Raw genomic sequence first — 25,949 nt, 5'->3', positions numbered from 1 at the left:
ACCCAGGGGATTGGACCAGCACAGACTTTAAATTAATAACTTGATGGTGTTTGAACACCATCTGGCTGTGAATGATAGAATAACTGTATTGGTGCTTTCTACCTCTATAGTTCAGAAATTGATTCAGAAAAAAAGATTGGTTGATTGAGAAGAAGCAGCTTCTAATTTTTTTTAATTTCTCCTTTACCAGTAGGGCTCATCTTTGAAGTCACCATCATTCCGAAGAAAAAACTAAGAAGGATACGCTTCCTCTTTAACAGCACAATCACCTCCTTGCCTTTGTTTAAAATTCATCCAGTCTCATATCTAAATAAACTATTTCAAGTTAGCTATTTTTAGGTCTCCTCTAACAACTCAGTGCTTGCCTTACCTTTTCCATCTGTGTAGTTACGTATGCTGAGAATGTTGTTGATATCTTGATAGTGGTTCTGCTTGATGTAGGGCGTCTTTTCTGGCGTGTCCTGTAGCTGCATGGTTACCTCCTCCAGCTCCTTGTCAAGCTAAAAATAAAACCGTGAGAATATTCAGTGTGAAAATGGTATACAGGACATGGAAGCGGTGGGAAGATGGATGTGAAGAGGAGCTACGCTTGTGATGAGAATGACAAATTTCCTCCATAGATTCAAGCCACTGCCAAGATCAGAGGAAAGTGGATGAAAGTACTTAGTGCTTTGGTAAGCTGTTACTATTAAATGTCTGAGTTCTGTATCCACTGCCGAGTCTAAACACCTGCCTCTCATAGGTGAAAATTTGGATTCTTGTTTTGTGATTAATCCTTTCATCTTTATTTGAGACAGCTTTAAATATCTAAAAATCATAGATATGCCATGATGCATGTTATTCAGATATTGGTTTGCAGGGGATTTCCTTTTCATTCATTCTGTAGCTTGTATGAAAACATGACTGGAATCAATAAGTGAATGTACAAAAGCATCTGCATTACACTGTTCCTACGGTAGATGAAGACATCGAAAGTTACTTTTTAAATCATTTTAGAACATGGCATAGGAAGAACAGTACATGCTTATTAAATAACATAAACATGTATTTGCTATACATCTGACCTGATATGAAAATAAGGGATCTTTTTATATAAATCTGGGTTGTGTAAACAAGTAGTGTATGCTATTAAAGAACAATAGTGAGCTGAAGACAGCACACTTCACTGTTCCCTAACACTGAACATATTCTGATTTTCCCCTACATTCAGGTGTCTTCAGGCAATCACATTTTCTGACTGCTATAATAAACTGACATAGCAGGGGAACACCAAATAAGGACACATAATATGAATCCTCAATTTTATTCTCCAACATTTCATAAATGTTGCATTTCTCCACAGCCTTTGGCACTGATGGATCCCATTAGGGCATACTGGTAACTGGTGAACTCATAAAGCAGGGGTATCTAACTCATTTGTTATGGTGGGCCAGATTTCATTTAATTGTATTTCGAGTGGGTCATGCAAACCACAGATGATCAAAATACTAGGCACAGCCATAACATAGTGTTATTTGTCGTGTTTTGCATTTTTTGTGTTCTCAAAGAAAAGACTGCTCTTTGAAAAGGAGTTACTTATTGTGTTACACATTTTGGCTTTCCATTCATTTCTATGGAGAAATATACATTTCTCCACTTCTCTTGAACTAGATTTCTTTTTATAATTATAAGGCCCTTTTTACTGTGTTCACAAATATCCTTTTTAGATAATAAATAAACACTAGGTATCGTTTCACTGATATTGAAGGTGGTTCTGACGCTGAGCTTACTCCACATTTTGCAGGAACAGTCTGTAGGAAATGGGTGCAAAGGTCTTTTATCTTTCATGCAAAGACATGCCCCTGTCATACTAGTTCTGTGACATCAGGAGGATTGCGATTGCATAGATTTAGAGAACTACAGTGAGTGCTTTTGGAAGACTGATTCAGTAACATCACAAAGAGTATCTGCTTAATGTGTGGGCTAAGCAGACTCAAACAAACTGTTACTTGAAACCTGGTTGGTTTCTGTTACCACAAGTGCCATTCACGGGCAGTTAGTAGTAGAGTAGAGGGGTTTCTCGCCACATATAAATGGACGTTGGAATTCTTATTCACGTTGATCTCTTGGGACACGCACAGTACAGCAGACAACACCACACAATGCAGACAGTACATTACAAACATAATAAATAATAACAACAGGACCAATAGATATGTTGTGGGACAAGAATTATGTAGTGATTAAAAAAATAACATTTTAGATCATGAAAGAAGTGCATGGTGCAGATGTGTATTGATTCTGGGGCATCACATTGTTGGGGATAGAAGCTGTTCTTGAGTCTAGTGGTCCTTGCTTCAATATTGCGGTATCGTTGCCAGAGTACGGGGGGAGAACAGTCTGTGGCCGGGATAGTTAGAATCCCAAATGATGGATTGGGCTTTATTGCGACAGTGGATGGTGTGAATCCTCTGTAGCATTCCCACAGCTCTGTGTAGTGCATCTCTGTCATGCATTGTAGTATTGTTGTACCACACAGTGATGCCACTAGTGAGGACACTTTCTGTGCTGCTGTGGTAAGAGTTCATGAAGAACTGCTTCCCCAAACCGCATTTCTTTAAGCACCTCAGAAAGTGCTGTTGTGCCCTTTTCAGGCTGGCTACAGTGTTGTGAGACCAAGCCAAGCTGGTGGAGATCGGCAGGCCGAGAAACCTGAAGCATCCTGATGTGTGCCGTATGTTTGTCATGAAGTGTATTAGGAATGTTTTACGCATTATAAAGCAATGTTGAGTGGGTGCAAAAGAATAACACAATAATGTAATGAAGACAATAAATTCAGTTACTTTAACAATAGAAGAAAACACTGTCCCATTACATAATTGCAAACGTGTTTCTTTGGTTTCAAATAAAAATGACACAGAAATATGTAGACATTGTAGAACAAATAAAAAATGACACAGAACGCTGTGGACATTGTAGGAGATTAATTAATGCTCTCCTCTGTTGCTAAGGAATACAAGTGTATTTCTGTATTCGCTTATGTGTTAAATGTTGTTTTCACAAAAATGTGATATGACACTGAATGCATGAGGGGTTGATGGTGACATGTTTCTGAAACATTTTCAGAGAAGCACTAGAACATACATATTTTAAAGGATCTAAAGCTTATGTAAACTGCTTGTTTTTTTTTTACTCATATAATTCTAAACTTTTCTGAGTTTAGTGGACTGAAGACAAACTGGAACATCTTGACAAATGTCAAATCTACCAATTAATGGACAGGACTCAGCATTGCCAATATTCACAACAGGCACCCAGTTTGGAATGACAGTTACATCAGCTGAGTCCATCCAGCTGTTTTTTTACTTCAGTTGTGACATTTATACTTAGAAGTTTGTCCCTGCACACTTTTTGTTTATAGGTTGCTGCAGTTGCTGCAATGTGCCAAACAATTGCTTTTATGCCAATGAGTTTTACCACAACTCAAAAATATACTGTTATAGTTTCAATACAATCTGTGATATATTATGGCAGCCTACTTCTGTCGAAACCAGGTGTACATGTTCTGCAAGACAATGACTGTGCATTATTCATTGGTTTTAGTTGAACTGAATTCTATATTTAAATACTTTAAGCAGTTTTTAGCAGTTTCTATAGAACAATCTTTTGAACAATTAAGAACTTAACTTATATTAACTGTTTCCTCCCAACAAAGCTGCTTCGTGTGGAGTTATCTTATAAAACATTAATTTAAATATGAAACATTATCACATCTGGATGCTTCCTGTGCACTGCATTTTTTTAAAAAAAGAAGGTAACCTCTGTTATCCTCATCCTTAACCGGTGGTTGTCTGTTTGCAGTCCATCTAACCGAGATGTGTTGGCCTGGTTGACACTGGTAACAGAAGTCGAAGTCTTTGAATCCTCTTTCTTCTGGTTCTGGGTAAACTGGAACCTCCTGTTCTGAGTGGCAGCATCTGGATTTGTCCGCAATGTTATTAGCTATAGTGGGAAAAGGAGAAAAAAGATGTCTTCAACTATTTGTTAATAATATATTTTTTATTAGTAGCGTAGTGTACTGCTGCACGTTTACATGCCCCTTAGAAATTTCCATTGAGTGTTTGTTACAAATGCTATCTTTTAAAACAACAAAAAGTGTTGCATATCCAATTGTTTTGTCCAGAATCATATATTTGCAGTTGATGAGGGTTCGAGTTCAAATCCACAGACTAGTCTGCGGTTGTTGAGGGTCTGGTTCAAATTCACATACTACAGAGCTGGGACACCGGACGTATCACCCTGCAGCTCACAACTGGCAACCCACTAAAGCCAAGTAGGTGTGAGCCTGGCCAGTACCTGGACAGGAGACCTCCTGGGAAAAACTAAGGTTGCTGCTGGAAGTGGTGTTAGTGGAGCCAGCAGGGGGCGCTCACGGATGAGATGTAAAACTGAGGTCCTGACTCTCTGTGGTTATTAAAAAAAAATCCCAGGGTGTTTCTCGAAAAGAGAAGAGGTGTTACCCCGGTGTCCCAGCCAAATTTCCCATTGGCCTTTACCAATCATGGTCTCCTAATAATCCCCATCTATGAATTGGCTTCATCACTCTGTTCTCCTCCCCACTGATAGCTGATGTGTGGAGAGCGTTCTGGCACACTATGGCTGCCGTCGCATCATCCAGGTCGGGCCGCACATTGGTGGTGGTGGAGGGGAGTCCCCATTACCTGTAAAGCGCTTTGAGTCGAGTGTCCAGAAAAGTGCTATATAGTGTGAGCAATTGTTATTATTATATCTGATTTTGTGAAAAAACAAAGGTTGTTAAATAATTAATTGTATTTTGCTTCACATCCCTATAAACTTTTGCTCAAATAGCAAAATTAAGTATACGGTATATCATTGTCTTGTAAAGCAGAAACAGAACTAAAGCCTGGCAACAAAAAAAAACAGGTAACTAGGTGGTCCCAAATGAATAAAGTGAAATTGTTCAGTTTGTCATTAACAGAATAAAAAAAATAGGTTGAGATGTTATTGCACTTACTTTTGGCACAAACACTAAGCACAGCGTAATAGTACTGCAGAAGATGATGACAAGAGCCACTATGCAGAACTGCACATTGGGTTGGTCACGCGTCAGGAATGAGACTGCTGCTCCGATGATACACATGATTCCCACGTTGTATACACTCATTCCGATGTACTTGCTGTCGTTCAAGGCAGGGATGCTTACATTTCTCGTCTCCCAGGCCAAAAAACACCCAAATAACTGGTAGAAACACAAAATATCAGTGAGCACGATTGGGAAAAAATAATTTTACAAGTTATCTTCGTGATGATATGAAGGACACATATTGATTTGGAAGTCAAGTTACAATCTACCAATTTTATCCATAATATACTGTTGGGAAAACCAAAAAAGCTCTGAGATTTCCATTCAAATGAAGTCTCAGAAATGTACACATGGTTTAAAAATATACAGACTGTATAGGGTCTGCTTTACCAGTGCATCTTCCAGTCCAGTACAGCAGTGTAATGGACTGAACATAAAAAGACTGTAGTGGAAGCTTCCACATTGCTTGAGAATTTAATAAGAGAAAATGCAAGTACTGTGAATTAGTTATGAAGCCTCCTACTGAGGTTAAAATGTACAAATGGCTTTGAAAGACGTCTGTCAACAGGATAATAAAATAATTTTCAGTTAAACACCGCCTTAAGTGAATCCCACCGTGATTAGGGGAAATTATGAAATTCATTCTGCAGCTTGGTTTATAATGATTCAGTGGCTTCCAGGCATGTGTGTCCAAGTTTATTTTAAGACTAGTATTCCCTTGACTGCTGCTGGAATGGTAACCTGAATTATTTACAGTTTAAGTTAATTGGCTCTGCATATTTCAAGTATACTTCTGACACACTTTGAGAGATGTCACATTTTTAAATTAATTTAGAGTCACCAATCGTGTCTCTATGTTTTGGGTTACAGTGACACCACCTGTACCATCACAATGAGAATGAGGATCTGCAGACAAGGTTCTCTGACCAACTCTACCCACTCATTAATTTTCCTATTTTGGCATACTATAAACTGTGCATTGACTATTAAATGTTAGTCTGAGGAGAGGCGTGTCCCTCACTGATATCACCAGTAGCCTTTAGGCACACTGGGGTCACAATTTGGCTAACTGAGGGCAGTCAATCAATTGTGCACAGTTGGTTAGTACAGTAACTTCACTCAAATTTGCAAAGTCTCGAATTTAGAGCCCACTCTTCAGTTGGAGTGAGAGCTTTTACTTCTTGAGAAACTGAGGAGGCCCCAGAGGATGACGTATTACATTGTCGTGTTTCAGTAAAAACTTGAGACTATGTACAAGTGAAAAGGAAAACAAAATGTTTTTACAATACAGTATGTTCACAAGAATGACTTTTAAACAACTTAGTATTTGTGGTCTAGTATACCAGTATTTGTGGTATGTTAAATAATCTAAGGCAGAAACATTAGAAATGACAGAATAGGAAGAATTAGTTATGAAGCATATTTGTTCTAGATTGTTACACTATTCGTTGATTATATTTTAACAATGATGTGCAATGCACTTTCCAATGCCTTGCTTAGTATGCTATATTCTTTATTAGTGGTAATAAGTGGACAGTTTATGTGTATACTTAGCATTATGTATTTGTGCAGAACTACACTATGAAATTTAACATGTTTCAATTGTAAATTTGTCAATTAGAGAAGCTGACATTCTTGAAGCAAAAGGGAATTTAATTGCTAATTGGTTAACAAAAGGAGTCCATTTTTCCCTCTTGTACAAAAATAATGATACCAGATGGCAAATCATGCTCATCTCTGCATGCCTAAGCAGTACTGTACATGGTGAAAGTACAATTTTAATGTATTTACCATGAGTAGCCCTTTATAGGCATAGACGATTCCAAGCCAGATGGTCATATGAGTGTTTTCACAGTGTTCCAGGAATGGACGGATTGCAATATCTCGTCCCTGAGGATCCGCCTGTAAGAGACCAAGAGAAAGGCAAAGAATCAGATGCCACATAAGCCTGTCTGTCACCGCTGAGAAATATAATTCCTATGGTGTTTTTTCTAGGAATTAAAAAGTTAATTTTCCAATTTCCTCTTCTTCTTTATCATGAATCTTTAGAACTTTAGAACCTATTTTTGAAACATGTATTCATTAAATAATTACTTCTCCTCTGCACTAAAAATATTGTTTTACATCTTTCAAAATCTCATGTATTACCCATTAATGCCAACATACTCATTCGTTGGCTACACAAGCAATATTAAAGCTTCTGTTTCAAGAAAACAATTTGACACATTCCATAAAAATCATGCTCACTTTTCATGAGATCTAAATGAAATAAAATTCTCATAAAAATCTAAGTAACCATTTTAAACAAATGAATAGCAACAATAGCAAACAAAGCTTCCTATAGATATTTTCTACACAGGAATGGTGTCTAGCTCTTTCTTCTTTAAAGAGTTATAATGGAAAACATAGTTATGAAGAGGTACAAAACCAGGCTGAAAAGTGACGTTAGACCATAAACACGAACATTGAGAGTATGTTCTTAGTTCAATATAAAGTGTTTTCCGAAAATATTCAGACCCTTCCTATGCTGTCTCATGTTTTGAAAGTATTGAGACACATAAAAAATGGAAAATAATCCTGCACGTATTAAATGATTCTGACCTGAGAAAAATATTGATACCTGCCTTGTAGGTTGATGAAACCTTTCTAGAAATGACTTCAAAGATGATAAAAATGGTCACAGATACACAAATCAAATGGAACCAACCACTGAGATTTATAAATACTGTATATGTACTGTCTAAGCTACTCAGCTGGAGAATTCCTTTCAGTTTAAAAGCATCTCTCTGCCCCCTGGTTTTTGCTGTGGGGCCTCTGTGGCTGTTTCATTGTCACATCATCATTTTCTAATGTTCCATCTGCGTCTTGTGTTGTTTTTAAAGCAGTCAAAATGCACTGTGTGAAATGAAATGGTCTAGGAATGCACTTCTGCTCTAGGCTTAGAGAGTGTAATCACAGAGAACTAGCTAATGACTAAATGTGTGGTAATAATTCATGCTGCCATGCTGTTCGAATAGTTTTCTGTAGAAAAATGTCTTTGCTTGGATGTGTGAACACTTAATTGCTTAAACCGCAACAAATGAGATGCATCCTAGAAACATTTTGCCTGTGATATTCTACCACAAATTGTGCGACTTGAGCTCTACATGGCACTGAAAGATTTGTGGCCTTTCACAGACAATATCTTGCTACATTCATGAAGTGATTTAACCCTGATAAAGCTTATGGATCATTGGTTCTAATCATGGGAGGCCTCTGTTATATCCTTGACCAAGATACCCGGGTGAAAATGCTCTAGTAAATTGCTACATTACCTGCTCCAAATTGTCTTCAATAAGAATTTCTAAATTTACAAATTTGTTAATGAACATTTCTTTTCAATTAACTTATCTAATTAAATAAAGGAAGACAATAATTCTTAACAAACTGATCCAGTAAGACAGACTTTTTCAATAACTGTATGACAGAGCAATCAGTGTTGGTCATCCTTGTTGCTTCCTCTACTCAGATTAATTATGATAAGTAATTTCACCCCATTAAAGGAAACTACAGATATCGGATACATTACCAACTGTACAGACTACCCAGTGTTGGGTTGTTATTAGGGAGTCAACCTGACAGCTTTTTATTAGGTTAATAACTTTAGTCGATTGATATTACCAACTCATCTAACTCAAAATACCACCATGCTAGCACAACTTTCTGCCACAAAAATGACTACAAAAATGACTACAAGAAGTGTAATCTATAATGGGACTAAATAGTAGGCTTCAAGAGTTGCTGGTTATCTACAGTATATCACCAAGCTCAGACCGTAAACTAATCAAGAAAAATATATAATGTCAGGTTAATAACTGAAGTGAAGTTCTCATCCAGCTGTTTTTAAATGAAGCCCCTGCTTCAAAAACATGACAGGGTTGCCCATTCTAGATTTCCACAACCCTTTGTACGGAATAATCCTTTATTTGACCAGATAAATCAATTGAGAACAAATTCTCAATTACAATCATGACCTGTTGGAGAGTGCTCTCATATGCAGCAGGACATATTTTTTACTGGATGAATATTGAGGGAAATGTGTAAAAGGATATAACAGATGCTTTAGGAAATCTCCGGGCAAGTTTTCACTGTGAATTGTAATAATTAATTGCGTTTTGTATACTTATTATTTCTTCCTTAGAACCAAAGGTACAGCAATGCTGATTGAATGGGTGTTGGAAAGTTCTGTTTCCTCTACAAGAAAAGGAAAATGACTAAAAAGATTGGGAACTACAGTGCAGTATCCTTAGTATTATTTTTCAGATGTTTGATATGTTTTGTCCTTGTATTTTCATTAAAGGTTCTTCACCTGAAATAGTAGAATACAATAAATAATTTGAGGCTTTTTGCACCCACTTCACAAACGTAATACACTTAGATACTGTAATACTTCCACTGAACAAAGATTTGTTCACTCCTTCAGGTCCATACGGCACAGCTAAATAATTATACATTATGTGATCCCACTCATTAAAATATGTGTGCTAAAGATTTGTAGCAATAGCTGCTAATGGTTTCTTGTCACCTACTGTACGTGTGGGCATACAGAGATATGGTATTCAGCGAGAAAGTTTAAATCATTTAACTGCTATTGATCACAGTTTTAGTTTCTTTAATGAGATAGTGTTACATTCCACAACACCAAAGACCACCAGGGAAAAGCAGCTTTTTTCATCACAGCTGCTTCAAATGAATTATCTGTATAATCAGAGAGTCACAAGGCATTTTAAGACTTTTCTCATGGGAAACCTTTTTCTACCATCTAGCCTTCATCCAGCCTCATCTTACCTGCAAATTTATTTTTGAGACAAATAAAACATGTATTTCAAAATATGTTCCTCTACTACTTTTCTAAATACCAGTTAGACAACAATTACAGTACCACTAGTGAACTTAGCTGCCCTTAAATTGTTTCTCCACACAGCACCTTACCTACAGTATTAAGTGGGCAGCATTATTACTGATTGCCCAGAAGATGATTCTTTTAATGGAACCCCTCTTTCAGGCAGATATTAAGCTCTTTAAAAAGTGCTCGTCTTACCAATCCTACCTACTGTAAAGATGTGTTACCAGAAGGAGTTGAACAGATGCCTTGAGACAGCTGCTCTGCATCAACCTAGTGCTATAAAAAGCTCGGGATTAACAAAAAGAAACTTGCCTTAAAGGCAAAGGAAGCGTGTTCTTTTACATGTGAAAATGTCCTATGCAATAGACTACACATATAAAAACTGGAACAATTCAATGCTTATTATTGTTTTGTGGGGGGGAGAAACAGAAAGGGAGATATTGCAACTTTTGTATCAGATAGGACACCATGTAAGATACAATTTCATTCCATTTTGACATAAAAACAAATAGACTTTACCAAATATTCTTCATTCTAACGTTCTGGTTCTGATGTAAATCATGTTCATGTGTACTGGCTTGCAAATAACAAAAAGTGTGACTACTTCTGCACATTAGTAACATCTTTAATCTAAATATACAGTATGTGGTTTAAATGGACATGCACATTAGTAGAACTATTATTTTACAGGATGTTTCCTGTAAATCTGTTTGTTGGTTAGAGTATTTTGCAGTCAAGATGATCACATTCCTGTTTTTTTTTTGGTGATCCATGTAAGGAAACAAAATTAATGATAAACATTCTTAACTGTTAACAGATATTTAGTCATATAAGGTACTTCAACATCCATGGATTCTTTTATTAGTCCTTATTTGAAAATGAAACCGACACTTTTGATGAAGGAGTCATTTTTTTGCCTACAACAGATTTTAATTCTATTAGAGGAAGCAGAAACAATCTAGGACAAGCAACAGACGGAGCAGTATCCTAATGGAATATTGTGGTAACCACCTGGTGTGAGAGAAGATAAATATAGTAGCTTCTAAACTCCATGATATGAAGTTCTTTGATGTCAAACTGTTAGCCAACCTCCAGATTTCTTCTGGTGAATTGAAGACATTTGGTTGCTGTGATTATATGTATTTTTGTGCTTCTTTAAATTGTATCCTATTACAATCTGCATTGTATTTGAAATAAATCATGTTTATGTACAGTAGTTGTATTGTACAGTAGATTTGCTTTCATGCTATAATGATATAATTGAAGGTTTCACCAAACTTTTCTACAAACTTTCAATTATAAATACTTATTACTTATTACTTATAAATACTAAATACTAAATACTAAATACTAAATACTAAATACTAAATACTTAATACTTATTATAAATACAAAACCAGAATTACAGAATGACAAAATACATGTATACAGTATAAAACACATTTTTGTATTGCTGTTTTTAAAAGCAGACTGCAATTTCTAGTACTTATTTGATAGATATTGTGATATTGTTAAAATTTGTCATACACAACTGCTAGTATTTATCTGCTAGTCATATATGAAATTGAACTAGTTATAATCAAAATGTCCTAATTCTGTTTTACAGTAATAATAGAGTCTAAAGATGATACAATACACCATTCTATGATTAATTTTATAATAGTAATAATTTCTTAGCTTCAAATGCATTGTAAAAATAAATCCTTCTCCTCAAAGGTAACTTTGAAATTGAGTGGAAAAAAGTTATCTTAATTTGATCTATATTCGCACTGTTATTTAAAAGTATTCCATAATTTTTCTATTACTACCTTGCCAGAATTACAAACATTTTCTGTTGCCATACTTGGAAGATATTCAATAGTTGCCATGGGGATACTTGTTTAAGACAGCATGACAGGATATAGTACAAATGAAAAAAAAATTGAGTGTGCAATTCAACATCATTAATTGACATTTAAAAACAAAAAGCCTGGTCTTCAGCATCTTTAAAGGACATAACACCCACTACTACAGCATAATTTATTAACATTGATATTAACACTACAAACACAGCCTTTGTCTTCACATTTGATTTAACACTACAAATACTACATGCTTTCTAGGTTGCGTCAATGGTCTGACATCATTGCTAAAGCTATTCTATATTAGGATAACAGAGGAGATGGAAAATTGTACTTTTTTGCTGTATATTTACAAATCAACCTTTATTGATACATCTTACATACTGTATTATAAAAATACGTCTCTATGTGGTGTTTGGCACAGAGCAGCCTTTTTTTCATTTTCTGGTAATTTTCCCCAGAATCACCAGGTAACAATCTGTGAGTCTAGCAAATCAAAGTTCCTGAGCTTGAATCGCTTCTCGACACGTTAACTTTTGAATGTGATGGAGGATTTCAGGACATGACGCCATGGCTAGAGCAGTTGGTTCCTGTAGGCAGGTTGAAAGACCGGGAGGAGGGTGGTGGATGGATTGGAGCACCAAAAAAGGCGAGGATCATGACACAGGAGGCCCAGGTATCCCTGTTAGCAGCCGTGTTTACTAAAGGGAATTGCAAACCAGGAGTGAAATGAAGAAAACAAATGGGGAGAAAATGGACCATTCCCTCAATGTCACACATTGCTGCAGCACAGAGGGAAGAGAGGCGGCAGCACACAGGAGTGAGCTATCAGCCATCTGACAGGGGCTCTCCATCACTTCATTCTGTTAATCACTGCACTACCCAAGCAAGGAAGATTAACTTTTTTGAGGCTCACAATTTTGGAAAACTCCTAATAGCAACTGTGGGGCAAAGCTTTTTTTTTTTGGTACCACTGGAGCAAGCAAGCAGCAAATGCCTATGAAACTAGGAAGGACACCTATGGATTCCAGTGCTTTTCCTTGACAAAAAATATATCTCCCAAGCAGAATTATGCTGTTATAGAATCATCATGCTATTGAGCTTTATTTTAAAAGATTTATATCTTTTATTTCTCCTGGGATGAGGCGTAAATGTATACGTTTTGCTAAAAACCATTAACTGCTAGTCTAGTAACTTCAGGCAATACAATTTGCTTGCTATTGCAGAGTGACACCAATCTTTACAATGTTTAAACCGCCTCCTTAAGAGATTCTTTCCACCCAAAGGACATGATTAGTATAGAGGAGAAAGGGTGTTGGAATAGCAAAATAGGATGAGATTTACTATCTCATACTTTTGCGATAGCACAGACTGGCAAATGATGGTAAATCTGATCAATTAATCTTAGATTTTATGACTTTGGTAGGATGTGTGTGCTAGCTGTTACCTGAAACCAGAATCTGAAAAAGAATTATCTCAGCAGGTCATACTGGTGAGAAAGACTGTAATATATCTCCCTAACAGCAACGTAATTGCCAATCCTCTTGCCCATTATCTGCATCCCTATGTATCTGCCTGATTGGTGCCTTGAGGTGTCCCCAGATTCAGCAAAGAACTTCCTTTACTCCATTTTCTCTTAACCCCACACTTGACCTGAAGATGCCTGTGAGATACAACATTACTATCCTAGCAGGTTTCGGGCTTGCAAAATCTCATTACAGTATATCTTATTCATTCGCACCATTTTCCCCAAACATGTGGAGTAGAAAGGCTGTTTCTTAAATTAAAATCAATATAGGTCACCCTGACTCTACTTTAGTTTAGATTACTTTTATCACATCAATTAAAGGGAAAAATAAAGCCATAATTAAGTAAAATGCACCTGAATTGTGTAGAAATATAGCTGTTCTCTTGATTCCTAAAGAGATGTTCTTTGTAAGACAGAATTAGCATGTTTTCTTACCCCAAAATATGTCTAGTGGGCAGAACCTCTATTTGAAAGAAGTTAGGAGCAAGACACAGCTGTTTTGCCCTTATTACCTTGGCCATAACAAGGGTGAAACAGCTGTCTATGACTGATAATTAATAAGAGCTAATTAATTTTTATTCACATAATACAGAATACACAAAAACTGAATGAGAGCAACCTGAGTATATATGCTATGTCTACATTTTTAAAAATATTTGTTTGCAAATAAAAGCTGCTGTTCTAAAAGAAAGACTACTATATTGTAACCATACAGGCCTTTCTTCTCAGTGTTATGGGTGTATTATTAGCCCTTTATCATATTTTCCTGTAAAGATTTTTTTCAGATGTTTATTAACCTGAATCTTTGGAGTCTGGGCCTAAAAGCTTCTTTATGTTGTTCCCATATTTCCAAATTGAAAAGCCGGTGTCTTTGTGTGCAAAGAGAGACTCCCGTATGCATCCTTTGGAGATTAAATCAAGTCCTTCATCCAGATGATCAAAAGACTTGCATAGAATTCAAAATGCAGCAAAAAGCAATTCAGGCACAGGGGGCATTAGAAAAGCAGTATGGAAAGCAGGAGCTGTACCAAAGCTACACCCAAAGCTGCCAGAACATGCTATTTAAAGGATGAAAATATTTAAAATCCTGATATTTTGGAACTTAATTGTATGCTCCTTTTTAGCTTGACAACTATCTGTGCTCCAGCACATTGTGTTATATACTCATTTGGGGCAAAGATATTGGGTGTTGCAGTTCACTCCAGCGATAATTACAAATGAAGCACTGCAGAGTAAATACAGCTGTGGGCACCAGTTTGCTGACCATCTTCTCCAGGGCAAAATATTTTAATTCACACCGATAATTATTTCCACTTTGGAAATAATTAGAAGAGACAAACTGCTGTGCCTGAATATTTTTCTTAACACCTCCTGCTTTTAATTAAACATTGAAACAGTTCTGTTAGTTCAGTTAGATATTATTGGGATGCAGTATTGTATTTTCAGACTTCTTTCTTTGTCACGTCCAATATGGACTTCATGCAATAAACCGGTTCGTATTGTATTGAAGACTTTTCGATCCACATGCATCCTCAATTCCTAAAAGCAACAACAGCAGAAATTAAAGCATTTTGGATTCTAAGTAGTAGCATCTGAAAGTGCTAGATCAAAATATGTCCTTGCCTTCACAAACATATACAGTACAGTACACTGTAAATTATGTATATTGTGAGCTTTCAAAGACAGAAACCATAATTATAATTAACTTACAGCATCTGTTTATGTGATTGCAGATTAGGCTGCATCCATGCAGAAAGAAATTGTTATAAACAAGAAAAATGAAAAATGTGATTAAAAGAAATTTGAATAGAAGTGCCAATGTCTTAATCTGTAGGGTACTTTGGGGACTTTACTTCATTGGCTAAGTAAACGTTCATTACCTATTGGAATACAATCTTGTAATCACTTTTACTATCACATCATTCAATCTAGGTGAAGGCTATAAGACATTGCACCGTCATCATCATCACCATCATCATTTAATTATAACACATGAAAATCGCATTACATACTAAACATAAAGAAAGTCGAGATACAAAGCTGATACTGAAGCAATCACAATAAAACAATAACAAAAAAACACTTTCTGAAAAAGATTGCTTTTAGGCTATAGATAAATCCACCCAATCCTTGATTTCCTCTTTGGGAAAGAGCTCTGGAGCTTTAGAACACAGCAACAAAAGGCTAGAGTGTAGAAGGAGTGTGAGAATGGTTAATAGATCAGAGTTAGTTAAATGGAGCTCATGTAGTAAAAGGAATAACCAGATACATGTAGGAGAGACAAGATGTGTAGAGCTTTCAAAATGATCAAGAGGATATTAAAAACTACTTCAAACCAATGCAAGGAATCCAAGACAGGAGTGATGGTTTCTTGACTGGGACATGCAGTACTGCTGGATTATGAACATACTGTATTTCAGCTCATCAATTGTTATTTTAGGGGCTATTGAAAGTAAGGCATTACAACATGAAATCCTTGAAATAAAATGATCTTTTTTTTTTTGCTGCAGACAGACTAGGATGCATACTAGGATGGCATTAACATTACAATTTTCTGAGCATGAAAATCCAAGAGTCCAATTTTTTGTGCTCGCAAATTCTTTGTTTTTGATTAAAACCTCAAGCACATTTCCATCAAATGATTTTACATAACAGATGGCAGGAACACAAAAAGCTGACATCAAGCGTAAATAAATTTGTGATAAACTTGTCATTTTATGTCAGAGGTTTTATATCAGAAACGCATTAATAGGAAACTGAAACTGTAACCCGAGTATCAGGTTTGGCATGAACATACTGTAAGATGTGAAAATCATTAACCTAGAAGTTCTCATTTAGACCATGCAATTTCAGATTTAGCCAAGGGAAAATTTACTAATACTAAACAGCATAGGGCCAGTTTTGAGCCGTGTGGAACAGGAGACTTCCTTCACATCAGAACTAAAACCACAAAGTAAGAATTACTGTTAACAATTAAAGATGTCAAACATCCAAACTGAATAAGTAAAATATGATCTAAGGTTCTTAATGCAGTACTGTGATCTATGAAAATTAAGAATTAAGCACCCAAGAATGCTCTAATGAGGAGATTATCAATAACTATTTAAAATCAGGTTTAGTACTAAGTATTTTTAAAGTCAAAAGGTTGGCTTAAAATGAGATGACCCTTTGCTCTGAAATAGCACATTCTAAGAATGCAAAAAAAAGGCAAATTACGGATGGGCCAAATATTAAAATTATGTTATATTGGATATATTACAATTATCCAAAGTCATATTAGACACCAGTGTAACTGCATCAGTTTTAAAAACTGCCAACAACATGCTAGAGCTCACGCAATCATTTCTGTTAAGCACTCGGGGGCGAAATAAGTAAGAATAAAGTAGAAACTAAGAGTAATCAGAAAAACCCAAATCATGATTAGCCAAGTTAGGTGATAGCCATTGAAAGACAAGGGCTATTATCATCACTTTCTTTAACCACTTATCCAATTTAGGGTCATTGTGGCCTGGATCCTTTCCAGGAAACATTAGGCACAGGTAGACGGATCGCCAGTCTATTGCAGATCACACAAAAGGCTATTAGCAAAGACTGCACAGCCAGCAGCTATATCAACCTGCCTGTAACTCAGAACTGGCAGCCCCACTGAAGCTCAGCAGGTGTGAGCCTGACCAGTACCTGGATGGGAGAGTACCTTTCTTGGGAAATGTTAGGCTCCTGCTGGAAGTGGTGTTAGTGGGACCAGTAGGGAGCGCTCATCCTGCAGTCTGTGTGTGTCCTAATGCCCCAGTATAGTGATGGGGAAAATACGCTGTAGAAAAGACTCTGTCCTTTGGATGGGACATAAAGCCAAGGTTTTGAGTCTCTGTGCTTATTCAAAATCCTAGAGCGTTTCTCAAAATAAGTAGGAGTATAACCCCAGCATCCTGGCCAAATCTTCCCCTGGCCTTTATCGTCTCCTAATAACCCCCTTCTATGAATTGGCTTCATCACTCTGCTCTCCTCCCCACTGAGATCTGATGTGTGGTGAGCATACTGGCGCACTTTGGCTGCTGTCACACCATCTAGGTGGGGGTTACACAATGGTGGTGGTAAAAGGGTCCCTTTCATAACGATCACGTAGGTAGTAGTTACCTTGATTAAGCTACAATCATTTTTAGAAATTGCCATCAGATAAAATTTTGAATACATTTTTTAAAAAATATTATTCTATTCATGGACTATTTTGCAGGAGCGTATTTCAGCCTTTAAGTCATGAAAGTCATCTTTCAGCTCTTAGTTAAATAAACGAATAATGATTTAGGCACCCCCAAACTAATTTCCATCATTCTATAATTCCTCCTTAATGTTATGACATCTGGCTATTATGCTAAATGATGAGCCATATATTAGGTTTTCGATATTGGATTACAGACATTGTATAATTCTGTGTGGATAAGTGTGGTTCAATTAAATGAAGACGAGGCCTTTGTTGTGCTTTTGGAAAGCTGCCTGCTCCAGGGTCAGACTGACCTATATGTACGACTGTGAAACTTAGAGGTTGTGCACAAATGGCTGTAGGGATGTGGTGGGTGATTAATCTAAATATTATTTTGATTTACTGTCTGCTGTCTGAAAGGGTGAGAAATTCCACTATACAGGTCTTTCACAGAAGCACTCGCATGCTCTGAGAATTCCCCTTTTGCCTGAGCGAAAATGTTCTCATCAGCCAGAAAAAGTCATATCTAATAGTGCTCTTGGTATGGTCCTCATTTAATGCCTGCTGACAGTTGTGTCGTGCTATTTAAGAACAAAGAATTCAAATGAGGAAAAGGTGGAAGTTTACCTTTTCTCTCTAATGTTAATGCAAATGTGGTACTATTAGAAAAGCACTGCTGCTTTTCAAAGCAGTGGAAATGTAATAAAATTATAAACAAGATGGTGTGTTGGTCAAAGGAATAGGTATTGTCATAACAGTGGCCTTTTTGAAATGAGAGTGAAAGTCTTCTGTCACAAAATCACACTTTATACCTGTACTGTACAACTTTGCATTTAGGAAAGTTTAATTCATTGATCACAATCTACAAAAACACAAGCATAGCAACTCATCGTAAACTATTCATTACTGGCATAGTAGCCAATCCACCATATTTGCATAATAAATCTACTAGACCCACTCATCATTAGCATTCGGTTGATGCAGATTCTTAAAGCTAAAAGGCTATGTTTTGCACTACAAAATACAATCTGCCAGGATTGAGTAATTTATTTAAATAAAATAGCTGAAATTTCACAAAAAAGTGAATGAGTATCTTGCATAAATAGCAAAGGATGAAGGAATTTTTCTACTTCCTCATATAGGGTGGATTAGACATATATATAAACTAGTGGAGATAAAACATAACCTTCATGGTCCCACTGGAACCATGCAATTTAATTATAATTACTGTAAATATAACTATTCTGATGACAGTATTATATTATTTCAAGTAAGACAATCCATAATTTATTCTGCTTTATGATATGTTTTGTTCCCATTTCAATCAGAGATTGAATAAAACTGAAGTACACTGTATACAGTAAATTATGGTACCTTTCCTGTCTCTCACTGTTTCATACTCTCTTCCCCTATCTGCTAGTTGACTGCTTCTTTTCTACTTCACATTTTGAATGTCTACTCTCTATTGCTCCTTCTTGACAACTGTATTGTCTAGTATTCTCTTCTTTTTCTTCTTTTAAATACCAACGGTAACCTGTAATGGTGGCCAGATTTTTTGGCAGTATTTTAACATAATAACAATAAACAAATAAAAAATTCAGCTTAGGCACATGAATGCGTTATGTTCAAGGTGTAATTTTTGCACTTGTTAGAGAGTGCTCTGTAATATGGAATTCTGTCAATCTCATATCAATCCTGAGTGGCACTGAAAACTGCTGTTTTCCATTAGTTTGTCAGGAATTATGGGTACATGCTGTTGGAAGCAGTGTACCTGTATAACGAGGTACTACACCTGTATTGTGGAATTCCCCTCATGTAAATGATCATTAATACAGCCTGCGTAAAATATTTTTCACAGCAAACAGCATACTCTCACTCATTACTGTCATGGTTAGAAGTTATTCTCACTGAGAGAGACAAGTATTTAGCACCTCCTCCTCCATAAAGACACATACTGTGCTGCAAAAGCACTTTCACTGTGTTTCCAACACCACCATAAGGAGCAATGAAACTGAATTCAAAGGAGAAAAAAAGTGCCAAGATTTACTACTTATAATGCAGCTGCAGAGCTATGTTATCTGCTATGAATGTTTACATTATCTCTCTACACTTAAGTTTGGTGGTACTCAAGCAATACCAGTGAAACAACTCAGGATTTAAAACATTCCTTCAGCATTTCAGACTACCCAAAACTGACTCAAAAGTTGTTTCTTTCCAATTAACGTCTTTAGAGAGACCCTTAAAGCATTAGAGGCACACTGCTACTACTAAATTAAGCAGCTTACTCTTTGGAACATTAATTTACAGTTTAAACTATAGCACACAAAACTGTTTTTTGAAAAATCAACATACAAAATACAAAGAGAGAAAATACAAAAAAATCATACAACCTTTTATGTGCACAGTGGAAATGTTAAATGAGTAACAGTTTTGACAGTCATAAGTGGTGATTAAATTCGGTAACAATTAAAGATTTAAAACACTGCATTGTTTTCGTCTTTTAATTGTACACCTAAAATTAAGCAGACCTCAACATTTACAGGTCTTAAGGCAATTGTAGAAGACACACCAGGAATTATGAAGTTTCTATTGCCTTGTTGTTGCCAGATCATTAAAGTTCTCCAGCTTTGGGCTTAAAGGCTAGCTAAGTTTTAATGCACTTAGAGCTAAAGGGATCTCATTTCCTCTCCAGCTGTGGGGAACTCAGTGACCTACTTGGATCTACTTGGCTTTTTTTTTAACTACAAGGTTTTTTTCCCTGAAGCCTAGCCAAACCTAGCCAACCAGAGTCGGTTCAAACTGGCATCTGCTTAAGTTCACAAATTCTTTCAAACAACCACCCCTACAAGCTATTAAAAGTGACATTGAGAAATATGAATATTGCAACAATAATAATGATAACAAAAATATCTTAGTTATTCTTCAGGTTTAGTGCTTTCATTGTTATTCTTCCTCAAAATGAGAAAAATTATTACAATTATTAAAACATGATTTCTGATTAAGTGGAGAACAAATATTCTCCATATATACAGTGCCTTGCGAAAGTATTCGGCCCCCTTGAACTTTTCAACCTTTTGCCACATTTCAGGCTTCAAACATAAAGATATAAATTTTTTATTTTATGTGAAGAATCACCAACAAGTGGGACACAATTGTGAAGTGGAACGAAATCTATTGGATTTTTGAAACTTTTTTAACTAATAAAAAAATGAAAAGTGGGGCGTGCAAAATTATTACTTTCGCAAGGCACTGTATATACGTGATAATACACTGTACTTTGTTGACAAGTTTCTCAACATTGAATCAGATAATTACTGTACTTATAAACTTCTACATTACTGTACTTATTAAACATGTCTACTTTAGAGACAAGGGAAATGTTAAAGTAATAATTCAGCAGTTCAAAACTTGGGATTTTTATGTAAAGGTATGAAATTAATAAGTATTCAGATGCATCATCCATATTCAAAAACCTGTCATGAATAAAGATCATTTTATGTGGATGCTTTCTGTCTTTAGCTTTTTGTTTCCTCAAACATTTTAATTGAGACTATACTGCTTCGCTCACTATAAAAGTAGTTTAAAAACATGTTACTTTTTACTTTGAAGCGATACGTTTGTAAGGTGCAACTTATTGCTGAATAGTTTTGATAGCCTAATGATAATTACAAATTCAGTCCCCCTTTCTGTATTCCATATGATTGAATTATCTTATATCATGAATGCTTGAGGTGCTACATACTTTTTCTGTAGTAATCTTTCAACCAACTAAATGATATATACAATATACAGTATACAGTGAGTAGTACAACAGATGAATCAAATACAATCAGCCAATTACAGTAGATATACAGTACTACTGTATCAATATCTATTGCACAGACATACATAGGTCTTGGGTTGTAATACTCAATTAGAAAAACTCAGTTTTCACACCATGCTAAGTTACTGTACTTAACTTAGAAAATATTACCAAATAGATTTGTTTTCCTGTGGATTCCATGTAAAGTAAACATTTGTAAGCATTGAGAAAAAGAAAGCACTGAAATAAACATTCAAATTCAGTATCATAATTCAGACTGAACAGGAACATGTGTGAATGGGTTGCAAAAATTGAGGGCAACAGTGGAGACAAATATAATTTTTGGAAATGCAGATATAATTTTTGGAAATACATTTCCCATTTAACTTAATTTTTAACACATGCCCAGTTTATAATTCCATAAAACACACATATTGAATTATTCAAAGAGTTGGAAAATTTGCTCTTCTTCCAGTTTTAATTTTTAATATGATGTTTTCTTTAACATTCAGGTCTGTAACATTATTATTAATGTTATCTGGTAAAATCACCTGTGTAAATAACATATATCCTCTTGCTTGTGTGCAGGTGATCACATTCAGCCAAGTAGACTGACTCATATACAATAAAGTAACATGTATTGTCTCACAAGTTGGGAAGCCCTGCAGGGGCAGCCTATCTGTTGACCTCCGTAAAGAGCTAAATGGTTCAGAAATGTAAGAAATGACTTAAGACAATCTTTGACATGCTGTTACAGAGCTAGGCTGTTTACCACCTCTCTGATTGAACTAGTGTCTTTTCAAAGAGGTGGCAGACATTAACCTTAATAAAAGTCTGTCCAAAGAACACAGAAGTTGATTTAGTATCAAAGACTTCTTTTTTTCAGAGTACGGATCAGATCACAACAAAAATAAGATTATCGTGATGATATGGACAACACTGTAGGATAACGTGTGCGGACAGAATGCAGATTATGTAATTTAACAGATGTTAGAGTGGAGATCAAATTCTTACATTTCCATTCTCTTATGTATTAATACTCATCTATGGCCCACAACTCTCAATGCAATTTTTCTACAATTCTGCATTTCAGCCTCGCTGAAAACAGTTGTTCCTCAAACTCCCTATTCCTAAGACCTTACCTTTGTTGCCTTTGCCCCTCCAAACCTGTTGCTTTCCTGCCCCTTCTTGAACAATCAGTTCTTCAACCTCAGATTCTCTACAGAAACAGCCAGCTCTCAGCACCTGCTCCTGGCATTTCTCTATTCTCCTCTTTCAGTTCTCCTGATGTTGTCAGCCTTCCCTAGACCTCATCTGCGATGGCTTCTTCTCCCCTTTTCGCCGGTTGCGTTAATGTCACTCATTCTGCTTTTTCCCTCCATCCATCCACCCCCCCAACCCCCCCCCCCCTTCTGTCTCCATTTCTGGTCAAGTATTCAACCCACTATACATGACCCCAGCTCCAGGGGTTGCAGCTAGGAATCCTCACCTGTTCAGTTCTACCAAACATCAGAGTTAGTGAAAACTCACTACCAGTTCCTATCCTGCTTCCACGTCAGCACTGTTCACCTGAGGCTACTCTTTCTGGGTCTCTGCAGAATCTTCTGCTACCTACTGTACCACAGAGTCATAATCTCATGTGGGCGAGGTTTTGATGTTCACTGTTCACTAACTTGCATTCCATTGCCTGTATTACATGTATTCACTTAATTATCTATCAGCATTCCTCTGAAACATTGCATATCTCAGTCTATTCAATCAAAAATTGCTCATGCCAGGATTTCTCATTCTCTCCACACTATGGTGCACTGTACGTTCTCTGTTTTGTACTTGTGAAACTTTGCAGATGAATCAACTCTCTCTCAACTGGTGTTTTGGGTGATCCTTTAAGGGATACTGATTGTTATGACCTCCAGCCAGGATAGTTAAAGCCATTAAACAAAGTTTTAAGTATTAGGTGTAGTATTACGTATGCTATTCCCTTTATATTAATCTTCTCATTTTGTTGGAATTTGAATTTGACAGAACTATATACCCATCTTCTGACCACTTTAACCAATTCAGGCTCTCAGGGGGAGGCAAAGCCCAACAAGAAATGGGTGCAAGGCAGGATACATCCTGGACAGGACGCACTCTCAACTTTTTATGCAAGCTAGAAGACCAATTAGAGAAGACCTGGAAAGAGAAATTTGCATCCTAGGTGTTCCACAACTTGAGATATTGCCTTTTGAAGAAGGACAATAAAATGCATTTGCTATTTTTTCCTGTTTTCGTTTTTGATATTTATCTCTAGTGTGTGTACTGAGTAAGACATACTCAAAGTATGAAGGTTCAGAAGGGATCTCCAGGGTGTTCGCTTTGATTCAAGATCCTAACCAAGTCTGTGCTGTTTATGCTTTCCAAGATAATTCAAAATATTAAAGAGTACATCCATTCCAGGAGGTCATTGACCTTGACCTCCATTTTGGGGGCAGGGGTGGAGGCCATTTACCTACCAGTATGATTTTGGACAGAGGGACAAAACAGGAGCGCCCAAAGTAAACTCTCCAGGCAACATAGGGAGAATGTACAAACTCCGCACAGATTAGCACCTTGGGAATTGAACTTAGGGCCCTTATTACTTTGAGACAGCAATGACAACCACGTTGCCACCTTGCAGGCCTTGAATGCACTACTGAAACAATATTTATATCCAATTAAAATGATGCTAATAATATGGAAAATCTGCACAATTCAAAGGGTATTGCTAAAAACACGAAGGCAATTTTGTTAAGTGTTCCCATACAGTTCTTAATGTAAATGATCAATGTTATTGGAAGCCTGGATCTTGCACAGAATTCCCATGGTGATCATACATCTTGGCCTCTATCACTCAGACTACGCACCAGTGGAGTACATTCTTAGAGATAAATATCTAAGTTAAAAAATAACCCGTATAATTGACAGCAATAAATATTTGCTTTTGGCTCAGAATTGCAGGGTTCTGACAACAATATCTAGCATACATTTTCAGTGAAGAGCATTATCCTAAAACAATCTTAACTCAAACCCAGCTCTTAAAGCGTATTTGGATTGTTCGGATACAGCCCCACTAAAAAACAGTTATTTACTAAAACCACTACCATTTTAAGGGACAGAAAAAGTATGAAACTTGGTTTTAATGCCCAGCAAGAAGAGGTATGATAATGGCAGACAGATAGGTACATTTACAGGCAATATATAAAACTCAACATTCTGTTTATACAGCCTGTCAACCTGACAAAATTCTAATCAGGAGTAGAGCTTTTGCAAATATAAAACTGCAATATAAGTTAAAGAATAAGAAACAAATAAATGCCCCAAATTATTTAGTTTAGTAAAGGAAAACTTAATCTCACCCTGTACTGTTTTCATGAAATTAATTTCAATTTCAGAAAGAGTTAATCTAAAAGGAAAATGTAGTGATAATGGGATCTTATATTCCATAAACTTTTAATAACAGTTATGGAATATATTTTATTAATAATTAACAAAAAAGGTCAGTTTATTAATATTAATAATTATTTTACAAACTATTTTGTTAATAATAAAAAATTAAATGACCAATGAACATGACCCTATACAAGACCAGCTGAGAATGAAGAGCGATAATATTCAATATGAGTAAAGCCCTTGACTGAGGAATGAATGCACTTATTGAAACAACTATCGTGTTACACACACTTACTGAGACAAAAAGTCTTAAAAAGTTTGAAAAAAATTCTGCAATGGAATGGTCTGAAATTTGAGCTGGAAAGGTCTCTAGGCCAAAGTGATTGAATGTTCAGCTTCCATCACAAGTTTGATAGTTTTTATATCTATAATGATTACAATGCCAAAATCGCAGGTATTATGTACCGGTAAGGGGTCAAATATGAAAAGGACCAAAGACCTTGTGTGCCACAATGGCACATGCTGCCTGACAAAATCTTGGCAGCTTTCATTTCTCTGGCTCCCCACTGACACTGCAGTCAGGTGCGGGAACAGCAGGCTGGCTATCTTAACGTCAGATGGTCAAAGTCAATTCATTATCGGGTCTCAGCTGTTCGGGCTGGAAATGAAATTAATCACCACGCAAATCACCAGTGCTTTCTCAGCATGTCTCTCGTAGAAGCTCAAACTTGACCAGAAGTGGGCACAAGGGAGCTGATTTGTGTTCTGCAGGAAGAAGGATTTTTGGTGGAAGGTTTTACAGTATCACCAGCAAGTTACATCGTTTGAAAACAGAAACATAAAGTAAATAAATACGAGGAGTATAATATGTGGTAATAGGACACCGTCTTCTTTCTTGACTTTAAATGGCTAATCTAAACCCTTTGTTGTATTTTGTTTCTATTTCCCTTCTATAATTGTTATTTAACCCCTATATAAATTACCAGGAGAAGTCAACAGGTTTTTATTGAAAAGAATCCCGTTAAAAATTTGCTTGGGTGGATGGGGAATGAAGTACATCTTATATTACGCTACAGGGATATTATACATACTGTATACCGAGTAGATGGAAAGGGTTGCTGTGATTATTGATCTCAAAGCATTTGTGGAATGCTGCTTTGGATAACACACATTCATTGTAAAAGCCTTCCTGGATGTTTGT

General features: G+C 36.3%; 1 protein-coding gene across 1 annotated transcript in view; it reads right to left on the bottom strand.

Moving 5' to 3' along the window:
- The window catches only part of gabbr2 (gamma-aminobutyric acid (GABA) B receptor, 2), a 341,200-nt gene that overhangs the window by 15,645 nt on the left and 299,606 nt on the right, over positions 1-25,949 (bottom strand). The window contains exons 14-17 of the mRNA XM_088601719.1: positions 6,875-6,985; positions 5,015-5,239; positions 3,799-3,981; positions 371-500 (exon numbers count right to left, since the gene is read on the bottom strand). Of these exons, the coding sequence (XP_088457845.1) occupies positions 371-500; positions 3,799-3,981; positions 5,015-5,239; positions 6,875-6,985 (649 nt within the window). The remainder of the gene's footprint in view (positions 1-370; positions 501-3,798; positions 3,982-5,014; positions 5,240-6,874; positions 6,986-25,949) is intronic.

Source organism: Lepisosteus platostomus, chromosome 12, assembly GCF_059453375.1.
Source record: "Lepisosteus platostomus isolate fLepPlt1 chromosome 12, fLepPlt1.hap1, whole genome shotgun sequence".
In the NCBI taxonomy this organism is placed as follows: Eukaryota; Metazoa; Chordata; class Actinopteri; order Semionotiformes; family Lepisosteidae; genus Lepisosteus; species Lepisosteus platostomus.
The sequence above is the reverse complement of the archived record's forward strand: the minus strand, read 5'-3'. Positions and strand labels throughout refer to the sequence as shown.